General features: G+C 53.8%; 3 protein-coding genes across 3 annotated transcripts; 1 reads left to right on the top strand and 2 right to left on the bottom strand.

Annotated features, from left to right (window-relative positions):
- Window positions 1–422: 422 nt before the first annotated feature.
- MAM_06323 (Peptidase C13, legumain) lies at window positions 423–4707 on the top strand (the record flags this gene model as incomplete). Its single annotated transcript, XM_040825121.1, has 6 exons — window positions 423–940; window positions 1066–1609; window positions 2358–3146; window positions 3217–3703; window positions 3774–4451; window positions 4520–4707. 6 exons carry the CDS (start codon window positions 423–425, stop codon window positions 4705–4707), a joined length of 3204 nt encoding a protein of 1067 aa, XP_040676777.1.
- Window positions 4708–6042: 1335 nt separating this feature from the next.
- Window positions 6043–7987, bottom strand: MAM_06322 (SH3 domain protein; the record flags this gene model as incomplete). The annotated part of the gene is made up of 2 exons (XM_040825120.1): window positions 6043–7793; window positions 7903–7987. 2 exons carry the CDS (start codon window positions 7985–7987, stop codon window positions 6043–6045), a joined length of 1836 nt encoding a protein of 611 aa, XP_040676776.1.
- Window positions 7988–11208: 3221 nt separating this feature from the next.
- Window positions 11209–14381, bottom strand: MAM_06321 (ATPase, AFG1-like protein; the record flags this gene model as incomplete). The annotated part of the gene is made up of 5 exons (XM_040825119.1): window positions 11209–12082; window positions 12171–12624; window positions 12707–13021; window positions 13725–14061; window positions 14124–14381. The coding sequence occupies 5 exons, from the start codon at window positions 14379–14381 to the stop codon at window positions 11209–11211; spliced, it is 2238 nt and encodes a 745-aa protein (XP_040676775.1).
- Window positions 14382–19113: the final 4732 nt, after the last annotated feature.

Below are 19113 nucleotides of genomic sequence, written 5' to 3'. Positions count from 1 at the left end.
AGATACCCTAGGACTGTGAGAGGGTGATTCCTGACTTGCCGTGTCGATTAGCTTTGCAAGATGGTTTTGGCCGCTAGGCCGCAGGCCGAATACTAATAGAGCAATGAATCCATGGGAGTATCCGTACGTTGTGTAACGAGTCGTTGAGCCGCAACTGAGAAGGGGGGGAACCGCGGAGGCCCCACCAGCCAGCGCTGGACCGGACGGCATTTGTAAGCGCCCCTGGTGACCAAACCACCCACCCCTCGCCTCGCCATCAGTTCATCCATCACCTTCGCGTCAGCCTACTTGTGTAGTACTCGACATCACGACCGTCGCCGGGCGCCCAGCCGTCGAGTCTTGTCGATCCTCAGTCCGCACACGTCACTGCTCTACTGTGCTCTGCGATGGACTTTACAGCTGCCCGGCTGCGGCTTTCAGCCATGGCCGTGGCCGTGGTCGTAGCCGTGGCCATGCTCGCCACCACAGGCCTGTCCGAGCACACAAGCAATTGGGCTGTCCTCGTGTGCACGTCGCGATTCTGGTTCAATTACCGCCACCTGGCAAATGTGTTGTCCATATATAGAACAGTCAAGCGATTAGGCATACCCGACTCGCAAATCATCCTCATGCTTCCGGATGACATGGCTTGCAACCCACGCAATGCATTTCCCGGCACCGTCTATAGTAATTCCGATCGAGCCGTTGACCTGTACGGCGACAATATCGAGGTCGACTATCGCGGCTACGAGGTCACTGTCGAGAACTTTATCCGACTGCTGACGGACCGTGTTGGCGACGAGATGCCTCGCAGCAAACGCTTGCTGACCGACGACCGGAGCAACATTCTGGTGTACATGACAGGGCATGGGGGAAATGAGTTCTTGAAGTTTCAGGACGCCGAGGAAATTGGTTCTTTTGATCTTGCAGATGCTTTCCAGCAAATGTGGGAGAAGAAGAGGTGCGTGACACACCGAGAACTGTACACCGCTGCTGGGTTTCGGCATCAAAGCTAACGAGGCCTTTGACAAGATACCACGAGATTCTTTTCATGATTGACACCTGTCAAGCAAACACCATGTACAGCAGGCTCTATTCGCCAAACATTATCGCCACTGGGTCATCCGAACTCGATCAATCATCATACTCGCACCACGCCGACAATGACATAGGTGTCGCCGTCATCGACCGATACACCTACTACAACCTGGAATTCCTTGAGAGCCAGGTCAAGGATCTGAACAGTCCCCGGACTGTAGGCGAACTGTTCGACAGCTACGACTACGAAAAAATTCACTCCAATGCCGGCGTTCGGTACGATCTGTTCCCTGGTGGCGCTGAAGCTGCGCGCAGCCGCCTCATTACCGACTTCTTCGGCAACATCCAAAACGTGGAGGTTGATCGCGACTCCAGCTCATCCCTCGATGAGAAGCTACTAGCCCTCAGCAAAACCATTTCTCTTCTGCGAGAGAAGGAAGCCGAGGAGATTGCAGCTCTCAGGAACGCGTCCTCTGCGCCGGCCAGTGCTCCTGCCGAGCCAGTCATCAAAGTTCAACGCGCCACAGTCTTGACAGACGATAAGTGGTGGACCAAGAAGGTTGTCGGTGCGACGGCTCTGGCCGGCTGTGGAGTATTGTGGGCAATTGGCTCCTTCTTAGAGATATAAGCGACAGAACAGGATTCTAATAGACATGAACAAGAAACTTTTAGAGAGTGAACGGCCCTGTCGAAGGGTCCTCGGAATACGAGCAAGTCCATCGTGATGCGACTCTGCAGGCGTGGACTTGGGATGGCGTCGATTGAAATGGAGGCGGGCAGGTTTGCTATGCAGAGCCGTGCATTCTTTGCACCGATCTGTACACCATTGTAAATTAGAGACATGAACAGACATCTAGAGTCTTGAGGCAAATCTATTGAGCAAGCTGCTGGCTATATCTCACGACAATTGTCGGTCCAACCTTTCGCCTTGCACTCTGCCACGGGAGGTACGTTATCAAAGACGCCTTAGTCAGCAGAAGGTTGATTGACGACTCATCGCTGGACGGCACCAAGCAAGGGTTTGTCCGAGGACAGGACTCGAATAACCTGGTTCCCGTTTCTTCTCTACGATGTGTAAGGCCGAGTTGCGCCTAGTGCGATAAAATATGCGTCATCTCTTTGGACTCACTAATCTGGGCTTCGTTGCGCTACATAAAAATGGATAGGTCAAAGGTGAGTAGAGTAGAGCAACAGGGAATGCCGTTTAGCACGTTTATCTACTGTGTCAACTCACACAACCATGATGCGTGTTCACGATCAACTCGAGAACTACGACAAGTCCTGCACGCTCGGGCTCAGGTTCACCTCAGAATTTGACATGATGGCTGATGGATAAGCAGGCCCGGCCTCTCGAGCCTCTGGAGTTGAAAGCACGTCCTCTGGCTTACCACGCCATAGCTTGGTCATGCGATGCCGAACTAGCCGTCGCAACAGATGACACAATTCACATTTTCCTGCCCGAGTACCCCAGGGCAGGCCGCAACCCCGAAGACGCCGGTGACGACGACTCCCTCCAACCCCAGTTCTCACTCACGCTCACGGCCTGCGGCATCGTCCGCCCGGACCCTGCCATCAACGGTCCGTTGTGCGGCTTTGCGGGCGTGAGCCTGCCTACGTCCGGACCCGGCGAACCCCTCGTGTTCAGGGGAGTCGGGGGTTCTGAAGCGACCAAGGCTGGTTCAGCCCTGGGGCAGACCATCCGCGTGGAATGGTCTCCCAGTGGCCTGGGGCAAAACTTGCGGCCCATCTTGACAGTCATGACCACCTCGGGAAGCCTCGTTGCGTTGGGCGAGTATATCGATCAGAAGACGGCAATCTCGTCGAGTTCTCGGGCGAGGACATTCAAAAATTGGAAATTGCTCTGGGGCTTGGGTGCGAACTTGCCCATTCCTGACGGTGAGAGCAAGCGTGGATTCAGGAACATGAATGAACGGATTGTGTCGTTTTCTTGGGCCAAGGAAATTACTCCGGGATCGGGGCTGTTGGCGTATTTGAATGACGTCCGCGAGGTCGTCATCGTTGCTGTACAATTTTTCCGCAGGTCTTCCGAGCCGGATGAGTCTTCTCCTGACGTGGCGGGATGGGGGATATTTGAGATTGATCGATTCGACGGGAGAGGTCCGCACGATGTGGGTTGCGTTTCCCGGTTCCTACTTTACAGATTGGCAGAGGCGCCGTTGCGTTTGCTGACAAGTGTAGGCTACTGAGACGGCAGATCCAGAATTCGTCCCTACCGGAGGCCCCTTTTCGTTGAGATGGAGCCCGTGGCACATCACGAGCGAGTACCGTACAGCAACCGTGGCGTACCTGGGAAAGAACCACGTCGGGTTCCGGCGCGTCACCATTCAGGGACGCTGGCACCGAGGCCAAGATCCGAGTGTTCGCGTCGAGGAACTCGACACCACATCGATATGTACCTTCTTATCTGCAGATGCGTTTGTGGAGTGGGAAGACACGGTACTCCCTCGTTTCGAAGGCTTGGCAGGAGCAGAAGCTAACGCTCGGCAGGTCTGGCAGCATAATGATGAGCGAATGGCCCGCGGCATAATAGCCACGCCGTTTGTCGTCAAGCCCTTCCAAGTTGATCTCTGCGCAAACCCAGCCGCATGTCCCGCACACCACTCACCTCGAGACTGCTCAACTTTATATCCTGGACCCGGCGAAACTTGTACAAATCCCATAACAGGTGTGTTTACTTGCATTCCGCTCTCACCTTTTCCCCCCTACTGCATCTCTTTGGTAAGCTGATTCACCAGGCCTCGTCGTCCACCACCCGAGTCCATCCGCGAAACCCCACGAGCCGCTGTACACCCTCGTCCGGCTCTCTGCAACCGCCAACAACCAAGACTGGTACCAGACCAACCTCCCGCCAACAACCCCTCTCCCCCAATGGGCCGAGCGCATCCGACGGTCCGTGGCCCGCGAGGTGTCCCGCGTCGAAGCCCTCGGCGGCATCGACTCCGAATCAGACACCGACTCCGAATTCGACGAACCAGAAGTCCACGACATGGCCCTCGCCTCGGAAGAGGACGTCGCTTCAAAGGTGCACCCTCACCGCTTCCGGCTCTGGGGGCTTGCCTCCTCGCCCGCAGACGGATCCATGGCCGCCCTGGTATCGAAGCACGCCACCCAACATGCTGAGAGACGGCCACGCTCCAGAATCATGTTCTCATGGGACACCGGCGAGCACGCAGACCCCACGGCGCGCCACGTGCCAAAGCTGACCACGGAGGGGACGATATGGGAGTCCATGTACGGGAGAATACTAGACATGCCGAGTTTCCTGCTAGGAACCACGGACCGGTCGCTGGTGCACGAGACGTCCCTGAGGAGGGCCTTCAAGGGCGTCATCCCGCGGCAAGAGTGCGTCTTTTGCGGCACGGGCCTGGTCACGCTCGGCGACGAGTCCGTGTGCGAAAGGGGCCATTCTTTCGGTGAGCCGCGCCGTCCGTCTCGCTTCCCGTCGCGGGGGCCGTTCTCGCTAACCCACACGGCTCAACAGCTACGTGTACTGCCACGGGGCTTGCCATCATGGCGCCGGCCGTGTCCAGGGTGTGCTCGGTATGCGGGCTGCGCTGTCTGAAGCTGTCCGAGCTCGTCCGCACCGCGAGGCGGCACCTGGGGGCGGACGCGGCGGTCGAGTCGGCGGGAGAGCTATGCGGTGGCTGTGGCGGCAAGTTTCTGCTTTGAGCGATGCACGCTTACGATGGTGTTGGCTGGCGAATCCCCCGCGGGAGGAGGACGGCGCAAGGCGTTGCGTCACGTCACGTCACGTCACGGCCGGTTCGACTCTGCGGTGCCCCTCCGGGCACACCAGTTTCCCGTCCCTGTTACCCATGGCCCCCGAGTTCAGAGTCGTGTCCCGCCCACGACCGACCCGTGCACTCGCCTTGAGGCATCGTCTTTCCGAGCTTGCCGGCTCCTGCGAGCCTGGCTTGCCGACTCTTTCCCTCAACGGGCTTCAGAGTCGCTGCTGCGTTGAGCGTATCTGATGAGTGCGTATCTAGGTGCGGCTCAGCTCGCAGCCGTCTGTCTCTCCATGGGTCTGCATTCTCGACTCGGTCTTTGGCATGCAAGGACAGAGTTTCTGCTGACCGTGTAACTAACAGGACCAAGGTGGTTCTGTACACTGAGACTGATAGGATAGTACAGCGTGGTACGTGAACCAGTGCAATGTATCTGCCAACCAGGGTTCTTATTGAAATGCATCAGTCACATTTCTAATCCTGATCCTACCCGCATGACATCCCGACGGTCCTGCGACTGTCAAGCCATCTACCTCAACCTGCTTCCCCAGCAGCCAACCCATCCGGCCAGAGCACGACACCGATGAGGCCATACCATACCCTGCCCGGATTCCCATCAAGCCCGACAGAGACTAAATCTAAATACAAGTCGAGCAGCCCGCGTAAAACCAATGCTCATCTCGAGAAACGAGCCCCAAATTCCGTGCTCGTCATCATACAGTCGACATCATTTGTGCAGGCTAATCTCTCCCATCATCCATTCGCCCGGTATTACCAGACTCCAGAGCTCCCTCCAAGGCACGTCAAGTCGACGCAAAAGAAAACTGAGACAGCTACAACAAGCAGTAGCTGAGAGAGCATGGTAAACCGTCTGGCATATGTGAGCGAAAATATCAACATCAAAAAGAAAGTAACAGAAGTTGAACAACTCAGGTGCCAATATCGGATCGAGAGTAAAACAAGAGAGATGGGTGGGGGAGAGAAATAAAAGTGTAAAAAGAGCAAAATACAGAAAAATCGAGGCCAAAAAAAAAAAAAATGAAAGGACATTGGGGCTTCTGGTTTAGCTCGGTTCCCGGTATTCTTTTCGCCACCGTCCCGTCCCATGTAGAAAAAAAAATGCACATTACTGGGGTAGTTTGATATCCATCCAACTGCCCAGCATCTTGAAACGCCATTCCTTTTTAGTTAATCCGTACTCCTCTTTTGACCCCCAAACCAAGCTTGCAGAATTCGCATTGTTTCAGTTGCCGAATGAGATTGTTTCAGGCTCTGTACCTCAGTAAGCCTGACCCGGCACCGGCTTTCTGCCAATTGGTCTAGTTGGGGGGCCATTGGGAGGACCCGGAGGTGGTGACTGAGCAGGTCTAGGTCCAACAGGTCCCGTCGCTCGGTTCATCCCGCCTGGACTTGCAGAGCTTCCATGACGGGGCCCAGGACTTGGGGGAAGTCCTGCCGGGCTCATAGGTCGAGGGCTCGGGATACCAGGAGCACCCTGGCCCACTCGAGGACGAGCCTGGGGAGTCGTGCCTTGGGGAGTCATCGGTCTGCTGCCCTGGGGAGTCATTGGTCGGGCTTGGGGAGTCATTGGTCGGGCTTGAGGAGTCATCGGTCGGCCATGTGGCGTCATGGGCCTTTGTCCGGGACCTTGGGGCTGGTTGGGGCCTCTTGGGTGCTGTCCGCTTGGGTTGATAGGAGGTCCGAGTCGTTGTTGGCCTTGAGGAGATCGGGGCTTGACGGGCCGCGTTGACAGACACGTTCGCGGAACGACGCCCTGCTGGGACCGATCCAAGCGGATGACAAGAGCCCATCCATCATCGTACTCGTGCAGAAGGCGAACGAGATCACCAGCTCTCAATTCCATCTCGTCGTCCAATGAAGGTTTGAAGTCGAGCTGAACCCTGTGCACATTGGAGTTAGAGGGCCCCCCGGCTGCCGCAATTGCTTCTGCGCCGCTAGACGGAGGCATTGGGGCGCCAGGAGCAACAGAAGTCATACTGAACTCGGTTCCAGCAGGACTCGGTGGCATTGATCCAAGTTTTGGGGGGAGGGTGAGGTCAATATTCCGCTGCGTTTTGTCGCGCATAGAAGCCTTTCTCGTCAGTCCAACAACCCCTGCACCAGTCGCAGCTCCGCCAGCGATTGCAGGGCCATTGGCCGTAAGAGGATCGCTTCGGGAAACAGCGCCATGTTCGTAAATACTTGGTTCCGGGACACGCTCCGCTTGGTTTCCAAAGGGGTTGGCTGGGTGAGTGCTCTGACTAGTGGATGGTCGCTCCCACATGGCATTGTTCTGACTATGCGCTCCAACCGCCGCTGAAGGGTGCCATGCCATCCCAGCATTCTTGCTAGTGCGCTTGTCCAGGCCCCAATTAGGCAGAAATTGAGTGACTGGTCGCAGACTGATGCGAGGAGCGTGAGGATCACTTCGAACAGTCATGGCGTCCAACGTATTGGCATTGGTCTTCGCGTAGGACTTCTCTTCGTGGCCACCGCCTCGTTCAGCAGCCTGTCGACGACGGCGATTGAACAAGAAGAAAGCCGCCAAGCCAACGAGAAACACGCCGCCCAACACTCCAAAGGCAATGCCTGCTTTTGCTGCTGCGCTGGTACCACTATCGCCCCCTGTAGCAACCGCTGCAGAGGTTGTAGCGGTTGGAGGTGTGCTGGAAGCAAAGTTCAACGTTGGCGTTGGCGTCGGCGTTGACGTTGACGTTGACGTTAGCTGGACGCCAGGATCGATCGTCGGTGTCGGGGTGGGAATTCCGGAGGCCTGGATGAGCTCGGTCTCGTCAGCCGAGCCAGTCGAGACAGGCTTGTAAATGACGGAAGGCAGTGAGGCCTTTTCCTTTGGCTTTGGCTCGAGTGTCGTCGATGGTGTGGGCTTGGGGTCTGGTTTGTTGGCAGGGCTCGAGGCTCGAGTTGGCGCTGGATGGGAGTCTTCGGTAATGGTCGAGTAGCCGGCAATCGGTCCTTCGAAGGTTGGCGCCATAGTCTTGTAAATAGTACGAATGAGTGTTGGTCCATTGCCTATAATTCCGTGTCAGCTCCGAAAGCACATTTTTCGCGACATGTATGCAATTGCCTCTTCGCAGCAACAGATACCGCGCCGAAGCACTGCATCAGAGATGGCATTTACCTCCGCCTGTATCTCGTTGGGCATTGCTTTTCTCGTTTTTGTTACGGTTGTCGTCCCCAAACGGGTTACGAAAAAGGTCGTCCATATTGTCCAAGAGGTCACGTCTCTCGTGATGATGCCGATGATGCGAGCAAGGCATCGTGTCAGGAGCAAGTGATGAGACTCAAAAGGTGGCAAGAGATAGTAGCGCGTCTATTCCCAGCCGGGTGCATGTATTTGCTCAGAATAGGGTGGCGGGTGGCTCACTGATGGACTGGAATGCGAGGGCTGCAGGCGTCGAGGGGGACAAAGAATGTACCAGCAAACTATCGGCCCACGAGCGCGTTGAATGCGTGAGCAAGTGGTGCAATGTCTCAGATGGGCCAGGAAAACGGGTGCGGAAACAATAAAAGGAAGGACAACCAGTTGGACCAGTTGCCGAATGATGGACGTAGAATCAATGGATGCTTAGAAGCAGATGCCGTCGCCTGTCGCGGCAAGATCCCGCCGACGTGGCTGTCTGCAGAGAGAGGGTAGATTCGGGGAGCTTTTGTAAGATATTGCGAAGCGAGTGAAAGGGAGGGCCTGGCAGGCAGTAAAGAATGGAACGAGCAGGCCGAAGCTCAACAGCAGCGGTGTTGAAGAAGGAATCGCGGACGAAGTGCAAACGAGGGCAGAGGAGATGAGGAGATGGGCAGATGGGACGAACGACCTGGGAGTACGGAGTAACGTACAGAGCACTCGAGGTCGGTCGGTCGGTCAGTAAAGTTGGTTGGTTGCCGCGGGTCAACGGGCGAACGGGCGCACAGCAGGGCCACACACAGCTGGAGACGTGCTGTCGTCGGACGCCAAGACGATGATTTGCTCGAGGGGGCAGCCCTCAGTGTGATTGATGCCTGCACCGAAGCACCAAGCACGGGTCCGTTTGTCGTGCTTTTTATTAGCGTCCGCTTTGGGTATCGAATCCGTTGCCGTCCTAGTGAGCAGTTGCAATTGCATGTGTACTAGGCTCGGGAGTGGTTTTACTTAGACTGTCCTGTCGGCCGTTTGGATTTGCACTTTGTGCCCGCACAACTCCGCACCTCGTCGAACAAACAGTGGGCCTGACCATGTTTACTGTAATTGCCCACACGTGTTCGTACGGTACGGAGGGCGGAGCACCAGGCATGACATTAATTGATTATGCTACGTACTCTTCACTTGCAAATGCCGTTCCGTGGCGACTCGGCCACAGCTGCGCGTGTCTGAAATCACGTCGAGCAACTGCTCGCAAACATTGTGCAATTTCACAACCCGTGGCCACTGGCGCCGTCAATCCACGTCCAACAAGGTTAGTTAGGGGAGGGCAAACGAGGTCATCACTCACAAGGGTGTGCAGGTACCCACCCGCCCTAATCCCGAGGCGGCCAAGGGCAAGGGGTCGTCATTCGTCATTGGCGAATGCCCCGAAGTCCCTGGCGATTGCCCCAACCGAGAGTGCTAGTCAGGAACGATAATCGCTCTTTCCCGCCCTGCGCGCCGCCAGGCCATTGCCCTGGCCCAAGGGTCCCGCATTCCGCTCTGCGTCCGCTTGCGCCCTTTTTACCGAGTACTACTCCGTACATCTTCCCCTTCTCCCCTCAATTACTGGCCGGAACGGCATGATCCCGTCATGAACCTACGAAGCTGACCAGCGTGCTTTATTTCGTCCTATTCGCGGTACCGAGCACTTCACGTGGGCCTTTGAAGTCGTGCTTCCTAATAAACCACGCGTCGCCCTTCTGTGCAAGCGTCGCTGTGAACGGGCCCTTTGCACGTCTGAGCCAGTGACGACAATAGAGACAACCCTTCCAACGAGCGCCAATTGTTTGCCCCGTCATGGACAGCCCAACACTTTTGATCCTCCCCCTGCCAAGCTCAGCTCGATACATCGTAAGCCACCACCGACTTGCATGGCTGCGACAGGTGGCTCTGCAGACCGAGTGATCACGGACTGGTGGCCAGACGCACCTGGGCCTCGCAGCCATAAGAACCTCGTATCAAGTGAGCCAGGGAAGGGGGGGGAATGGTTTGAAGCACTTCGCATAGGATTGTCGGCCCTTGAAGCGCAGCTTTGTCTGCGTGGCTAACCGCCATCGAAGAATCTCCTGGCCGAGCCAAAACAGTACCCCTCATCGGCCCAATAATCTACCCACGGGGTTGGTTTTCATGATTGAGCCAGGCCTGTCTATTAATCCCCCGACAATATAGCCATACCTCGGTATGTACGGAGTATCTGGGGTCGCTTCCATGATGGAGCATGAGGCACGCCGCTCGAATTCGCTGCGTACCCTCGGACCCCCAGCCACGCCGACGACACTCAGACATCACAGACACACGGCGAAGCTAGGCAGGCCCATGAAACGCCCGCCTTCTGACTGGCGATCATTACCTCTCATAGCTAGCGTTGCACTTACCAAAGCCGATGACCACTTTTACTCCGGGGCAAGCCAAACCAGCGAAAAGGCAAGGAGACGATTCGCCAGCTCTAAACAATTCTTAACCTCACGGAGTCTAAATGTGTCATAAGTCTGGTCGCACGGTGCTCTTTCGGAAGTCTATTACGCCCGAAGCACATTATGGCAAACATGGGCGCCAGATCGAACGGGGCCGTGGCCTGTAGAACCTGATAGACACATTCGCATCGACTGATTGTCCTGTGCAGTTATAGTACTACAACGAAGAGTCCGCTCTACTCCCTCCTTTCCAGGCCATGCTTGCCTTTTCCGGGCTTCTTCTTCAGTTCCGCAAGCGCAGTCCATCCAATGTCTAGACGAGTCCTCGCATGCAGGGCCTGGCTAAGACAAGAGGGCCGTAATTGAAGGTTCATTCGTTATTCTCTCGATTCTGCAACTACTAGCACAAAACGTGCAGCGTCAGTCATCATGTCTCAGTAGAAACGCAAGTATGTTTCTCGTTCTCCATTCATTGCTGCGCGATTTGAAACACAACCGACACTCTCTATGCGCCGAGAGATGGGTGTGCTGTGTGCACATGAATCTTTTTGAAGAGCAGTCACCCGCCAGGAACAAATCACCAAGAGTCGTTGCAACAAGGACACTGGACAACGGGTGAACAAGTCGTAAGATGCACGTCTATATATTTACCATTTACACAAACACGTGTCGATGAAAATGCCACATCTCAATAGCCATGCCAGTAAAAAAAAAAAGAAAAAAAAAAGAAGGGGGGTGGATGACCCGAATCAACCAGATCCAAGGCAATGCGCCTCCGTCTCCAGGGTATATCGAATCAAAATGTTCTCCTGCGCTGTTGCAACCACAAACAAACGCATGTAGATTCCGCCCGCTACATTGAGTCTTCCATTTGTCGACTTCTCGTCTTGGACCAGTTATCTCTGTCCCGCTTGCCTCCCTGGCTTTCCAATCCCATGCCTCGCTCTACCCATTCTTTGCTCTCCATATGCTTGAGCCGACTCAATGCTCGCATAAACGCAAACGCTTCCTCTTCGCCTGCAAAGAGACCTGAATTCTTGAGCTCATCGGCCTGGCGGTCTACGTCCTCTATTATCTCCTGCACGGCAGACGGCATTCGTTCTTCCTCACCAGTGCTCTGAGGATTGTCTCGCAGTAGGGCCTCGCCAATTTCATCTTTTGAAACGAAGAGCTCCGTCAGTGGCTTTTCCGTGGTGAGGACCAGTTTCGCGTTGCCCTCGTAGACGGCGTCGATGAACGTGATGAATCGGCGGGCGAGATCGCGCTCTCTGATTGTCATTCCCGGCACACCGGTTACAATAAAGGCGTCGTATGCGCGCACAAGTTCGAGGTAGTCGGCAGCGGATTTCGGTTGCCGTATGAGCTCGTCAAATGTGAACCAGGCGCATCTGCCACTAACCTTGGGTACGTAGATTTCTCGCCCCCAAACCTTTTGCGTCTCTGAATGTGGCGGGTCGTCCGAGGAGTCTCCGAGGAAGCGAAACCATTTCTCGGCATGAGATTTGGCATGGCCGTCGAGCGGCGTGTGATATACCCCTGACGGCGGGCGGGGGATTTTCCGGTAGTCAGTGGGCGAGTCGAGATTGATGACATGCAGTCTGTTCTTCAGGAGCTTGATGGCGGGTATGAAGGACTCTCGTTGGATGCCGTTCTTGTACAAGTCATCGGGGTGACGGTTGGACGTCGTGACCAGGACGACGCCGTGGGACATGAGGCACTCTAGTAGCCTGGCCCGCGCTGAAAGTTAACCAAGAGCTCCGTCTGGCAGGGCAGCTTGGAACAGATGGTCAATGGCGTTGCGGCATCGAGACGTACCTTCGCAGAATCATGGCATCCGCCACATCTGTGCACTGAAACTCATCGAAGCACAGTACGCTTCCGTGCTCGGCAATGTCCGCTGCGACAAACGGCACGGCGTCCACGTCAGTCCCGCGTTCCGTTTTCAACTTGTGCAGCCGCTTGTGTACATCTTGCATGAAGTTGTGGAAATGGATTCGCGTCTTTGTCTTGACGGAGCTCGGGAGCGTGTCGTAGAACAGGTCCATCAGCATCGTCTTGCCACTGCCCACGTCGCCGTACAGGTACAAGCCGCGGGGCAGATCGTCGGGGATGTCGCCCACGCTGGATTGTGCTTTGCTGCCCGAGCCGAATATTGACGAGAACACTGATTTCCTGGGCGGATGCAAAGAGTCGACGCTGGGGCGCTTGACCTCGGGGGCGTGGTAGTTGCGCAGCTCGTTGTACAGGTTTTGCAGACTTTCAATGATGCCTGGGTGACGACGATGTTAGCCGTGGCCAGAAATACGGCGGAGCTCTATTCCCATTTCTACGAGACAACTCTCGAGCCTCACCCCGCTGATGGTCGTCATTTCGTAAGAGGCCGTCCTCTACCCGTCTATCATACTCTGATAAGGGGCCCCCTTTGTGCAGCTGGTCATCCGCAATGGTTGCCGCGCTTCGAAAACCTGTGTTGTATGGCGGAAGCGCAGTTGGCAGCGGTATGGGTGTCCGGCACGTCGGGAAATGCTTGATTGCTGTTGGCCGACAGCTCATTTGCCCGATGCAAGAGTATTGCTTTGCAAATCGCACGTCGCGAGAGCGGTGTAACCGGCGGGCGGTGCCCTTTGACAACGCACCGCCGCCTCGCATCGTCGAATAACTCTGTCCTGCAAGTCACAGAGTAGCAGGGCAGGCGATTTGTCTGGAATCTGCCATGAGTCGGGAGGCCGATCTGACTTGGGGAAGTTGTTCTGCGGCGGCTGCTTCGTGATTTGAGGCAGTGTTGTCCATTGTCGGCTGCTTGGTGGTGCCGATGCGGGAAGAAATGGACCTGTCCAGCCTTCAGCCGTGGAGCCCTCTGCTTCGGACGGGCAAAACGACGTCACGAGCGGGCCAACCGTTGAAGTCCATGCTAGCCACTTGTCTTGAACTCTCGGCCAAAACAATAGCCCGTTAACGTCATGATTAGCATCGCCGCGGTTGAATATTAAGCGAGATATTAAATTGAAATTGAATTACCCTAAAGTTCCATACAGCAACCAACGCGATCGATTGCCTCCTCCCTATGGCTGTCCTCCTGTTATCAAACCATCTGTTGAGCCGGGAAATTAACTTCATGAAACTTGTTCGTCACACAGGCTCTGTCGTCGACTGTGACCCAAATACCCGCGTACCTAGCCCTGAACCCATCGAGGTCTAGTTGGGCTCTTGATAGCTTCTCCCAACATGTCTAGAGCGCCGAGCGACAACGAAGACTGCATCTAGTCATTGCTGCGTCCCTCTGGAGACATGCCGGTACTCCCTGAATATATAGACACTTCTCCATTGCTAGTTCAACGTACGCGATGTCATCTGCAAGGTTTCACGCACTCAAAAACATAGCCCCCCAAGCGGTGGCCAGTGTTAGGAGAGGAACATGCAGAACACCAGCAGCGCTCTTAGCGCTGCTTCCCTTGTCCTTGTCCTTGTCATTCTTCTTGCTGTCGCCTGATTCGGAGGACTTGCTCTCGGCCACGACTCCGCCGTAGGGAGAATTGCCAGGGGTGACACCTCTGGCCAACGTGGCAGCCCGTTTCTTGTAGTCATCGAGGGTTTCTGTGCCGTTTGCATTGATCATGCCGACCATGCCCTTGGCGCATTCGTTACTTTGGGAGGAATAAAAAGCCATGGGGTCTGTGCTGTTCACTGTCACTCGGAACACCTTGTCCTGTATAAACATGTCAGCTTCCTAGTCCGTTTACATTTAATCGTCGACACGAGATCACCTACTGCTTCGCCATTTTCTGCGGGCACGTATCCAGAGAAGAAACCACTGCCCATCGGAAGAGGTGAGCAAGGATACTTGTAGTCACCTGCTACAACACTGTGGTTCTGAGATTGGAAGTGAAACTCAAGGATATCACCCTTCTTCGCTGTGACAGAGTTTGGGTTGAATGTGTTGTCGGGTTGAGCCGTGATCTTGATAGTGTCGGCCTGCGTCACGGCTACTAAGGCGCAGACTACGAACGACTTGAATAGGGCAGGCATGACTGCTGAGTCTTCTGATGATCGAAACCGAGGTATGGGAAGTCTCAAGCTGCACTTCGTTCGTCCTCGGCGAAAGGAGAGAGAAAGAGGTTTCGGGTGAGATGGCACCGAGTCTGGCCTTTATATTTGATCGTTCGTGGCACCGACTCGGCGTACGGAACATACTCGGGGATTATATGCCGAGCAAAGAAGCTGTTGCTGTTGGGCTTTATATTTTTAGCATCAATGGCCTAGTGCTTAAAGTAAGGAGTCAAGTAGCTAGGTACCCTGGAAACACGGAAAAACAAAACAAAACATGGTCCCTGCGACCGACAAAGGGGGGGGGGAGGGACAAGGCACGCAATGCGGAGTGAATCAAGTAGAACGTGGCCACCAAAACGCTGCCATGAACAAATCGTTTTTCGACACGGCCGAGTGCGCCTGTGCAGTGTCTTTTGTGGCTCAGAGCGCGCTCCTCGGCTTTCTAAAGTTAGAAAGCTGGGCTCAAATGCATCCCGTGGGTGGTTTCTGGGTTACAGAGTGACAAAGAGTGGTGGGAAAGTTACCACTTGACGGCAGGGCGCACCAGCAGCCACCGACCCATGTGCGCTCAGTGACACGAGCCAGACGGAAGGAGCTGCCCACGTGCGTCGTGTTACCCACGGCGACACAGCTCGATGTTTCCTTCCCCTGAGTCACATATTTGATATCTGATCTGGCTCAAAATGTCCATTAATAAACTATCACTTGATTACCCTGGACTCTCGGCTCAGGCACCGTTTGAACATCCTTTAACTGGCCACCCCGTGCTTCTCCAAACCATCGCACGTACTCCGTACACACACTCAAATTGGAATAATCTCTTTTATTCATGTGAGACTGGTGAGATTGCTGTAGTTTTCAGGCTGACCGACTTTTTGTCCCCTACTTTCGGTTACTGACACCCTTGCTACGGCAAACAGGGACCCAGACAACCAGGAAAACATGATCTGCGTTTGATCCCAAACGCGGAAGATCCATAGATGTTCGGGCGGCACCTGATCAATAATTTACACTGCGTTTCTTCTATGAATCCGACGAATCAACTGACCGGGATTGGGCGAACTCTAGACCTGTGAGAAGCACATTGGTTGTCCGGGCCGCGCCGCCTGACGCATCGGGCCACCAGGCCAGAGACGTTGAGTGACGTCTATTTTCTCTTTCAATCGTGATAGTTTGTCGAGAAATCGCCACATGGCGGAGCGAATCGAGACTCTATGCAAAGATAATGCGTCCTGTCCTAAGCAGCATTTTCGATTTAAACCATCGTGAACGTATTCTCAGGACACATACCAGATGAGAAGCCCTCGTTTTCGTCATTTTTTGATGTCTTTGGAATTTGTCACTGCCTCTTCGTCTTATGTGAATCTTTGCTGAGAGAGAATACATCCCAACACTTTGAGGCGCAAGAGCCCGACTGTGCAGAAAGACTTGAAATTATAGGCTCCAGTCAAATTTCACGAGCACTGGCCCAGGATTTGCAGAACGAAGGCGCACACTCAATATCGTGCCTCCCAACTGCCTAATACACCCGTTACTAGTCAACAGTTACTAGTCAATATGGCGAACGTTCCTACAGGCTAAATGGATCACCGGACCGGATATTTGACAAGAATTGGATAGGATCCAACTGATCAGACAGGCCATTTCTGTTCAGAGTCAGCCGAAGGGAGACGGAATGATACATGAGAGGCGAACCTGGTTTGATTCGAATACGATATTTGACCATAGCCACGCATAACCAACAATCAACCGAGGGCATGGAGCAAACCAATGTTCTTGATAAAGTTACGACGTTCTAGTGTGCGTCATTCTGATTCAGAACTAGAACCCGCATAGGGAAGATGAATGCTCATTTGCTCGACTATTTCATCTCATAATGTCAGGTCCGAGCCCGACCCTTTCATCTGGTATAAACGCTTCAAGTCTACTAGAGTGGCATAGGCCTATTACAGATCTGATAGCAATCTGGTAAAGAATCCTCGAATGCATGTTGTTGTATGCAATGGTTCCACTACTAAATCTGATTTTGTGGTAGTAATTATTTCCCGCGATGGCAAATCCGATACTTCAACCTACATATACGATCCAACTCCTCCAGCTTCAGAATCGACAGCATGGTCATTCCACCCCAGACCTGTTCTGATAGGGCCACCTTAATGTGACCAAAAACAGTGGCCCTGTGACCTGTCCACCAATGTGTGGTGCGCTTACTCAAATAGAGTAGAAAAATATGAACACGAGAAGAAGTTGTGTCCATGGAGCCTCTCACCTTAAAGCCCTCAGTACGGGAGAATCAGCTATACATACTATCTAGTACACACACGCTACTTAGAATCGATATCCACACCACGGACGACTGTACCCGGGTCTGTGGGGAGGGTGTACGGTCATAATCGTCGTCGGTGTCCGTCGCTCGGAAGGTTGAGTATTACACTGAGCTTTTTTGTTTGATGGTTGTTACACGACCCACGTGGCTCAGGTGATCTTGGATATGGTTTTCAATCGTACAGCAGAGCAGCAGAGACAATCAAGCCTGCGAAGAGCCTCACTCATGGTATCGATGCTGTCTATTACGCTACTGGAATATACCTAGCTTCGCTTAAGGCAAGAGTCAACGATGCCTGGAAGCAAATCCATTACAATTCCAGCCAAGTCTACGATATATCGCCCCCAATATTCTGTTCCCCTAATAACTCCCAAAAAGTTGGGACACAACAAGGAGATCTGGCAACGTGGTGCAGACGACATACTCTTGTGAATCAAGGGGATGATGTGAAGTTCGTATGTCAACTGCTCGTTAGATCTTGATTTAAGGTTTCCCATACATGCCATATCGAATCTTACATTGCTGCAGTACGGGGAGTCTCGTCTAGCCGCGCGGTCGAAGCTGGATTCCACATTACATGAATGGGTCCGAATTGGCTATGTTAACTCAGTCGCCATGAAGTGGAAATTTTGCGCTAAAGTGTGCGCAAGACATCCACATGAACATCAACACCACACGATCTCTTCGTGAACGCCGTGATCAGCAGATGCAACCAATGCAAAGAACGGAGCCGCCAACCGCTGGGAATCTTCGGCTGATCTACATCATGCCGTGATCACATTGCGAGCCCATTTCGATCGAACGAAGGGGTTTGCTGACCTCAGTTTGCTTTCCAACTGCTTGGTGCTTGATCTAATAAATTAACTAATGCATAAGCAAGCACGTCATGCCCCTGGTTTGTGCGAGGAGATGGGCCCGAGAATGTCATCAGCCGTCCTGGGGCACCTACAACAACCGCTATATGATAACTCGTCGCTGGACGGATCGTTCTGGAGCAAAATGCGCCAAGCTACAGTAGCATGTTCCCCAGAGCACATCTTCCTGGAGTTATGATATAGTTCTATCAGTCTCGCAAAATAATGCTCCACATACACATGTGAAGATCATCAAAATTGGGACGATACGCGCCTAAACTGTAAACGGATACGTGAGCACTTACGAGCCGGATATATCACCAAGGCATTAATCGAAGGGGATGGTAACAAGAATATATATTTAGCATACCTAGCGGGTGCTAATTCGAAGCTTTCCCACCCTGTGCGCTTGGCATTATGGAGCTCGAGAGGGAGAGTCGACGATTTCGCTTTACACTACGTATCATTGAGATCCGCTTGTTACTCTTGATTCTTGATGACAAAACAAGGTATTCTATGTATGGAGAACTGGGATGCTCCCGGCCCTCGCAATTTGCATGGGTTGAAGAAAAGAGCACATGTTCGTTCATATGTACTTCCCAGGTACTCTCTCTCTACACATCCGCAAACAGCTACTCTTACAAGCTACCGTTCACTGAGCATTGCATTCGATCGATCTCGAGCCGCGCAATCACCCGAGAGAGACGGACTGGTGTATATACACAAACTCGACAACTGGCGCACAAGACTTGATGCGTGTGTAAGACAGAGTCGGAAAGTCCTATTCCTTCGCTTCGTCTTTGGGACTTCAAGCTGAACAACCGGGCAATTACTACGCGTGTTGAAATGAACGAGCTATGGAGGCAGAGATATCACAGTAAGCTGCGAATGAGTCCGGATGAATTGGATAAACCGTTTCGCCAGCTTTTACGACAAGGCTAGGCAAGGGTTTGGCTGCGGTAGACGGGGGTTGAGATGACAGACTTCAAGCTGGACATTAGTCGACATCGGAAACCACCCAACCATCCTGCCTTTTGGGTTGCATCCCGCTCCTGACCCAGAGCTTTCGGACTCGATGCTTTGCCCAGAAGAGCCAACATGCCTCGTGACGCCAGCGCCCACAATGCGAGCAGGGGGACTTCTGGAAACTCTCGAGTCAGGAGGTGCCACAGTGGCGCCATTGAAGAAAGGGAAAAATTCCGACGTGGCCCCCAGGGCGGCGGCGGTACATGTGCGTCTGCTTGATCCTGTCTGTTACAGTAAGTACCAGTACCAGACTTCCCCAGGAGTACCAACCACTACTCAAAATCATGACGATATCCTCAGGGACAAGCACATTCCGCAAGGTTGCGGTCGTGCAGGAGGCTAAAATACACTAGCTGAAAAGGTATTCTGTGAAGAAGGTCGTCCCATCGCCCTGCCGTTGTTGCCTTTGCACCGTCACGCTGGTGTAAGTTTGGGCCATCTCGATGAGCTGGATGAGTACATATGTTCAAGAAGCTGGAAATGGCCCAGGACTTTCCACGAGGCT

Source organism: Metarhizium album, assembly GCF_000804445.1.
Source record: "Metarhizium album ARSEF 1941 chromosome Unknown scaffold_20, whole genome shotgun sequence".
Lineage (NCBI taxonomy): Eukaryota > Fungi > Ascomycota > Sordariomycetes > Hypocreales > Clavicipitaceae > Metarhizium > Metarhizium album.
This window is presented reverse-complemented; position numbering and strand designations above follow the sequence as displayed.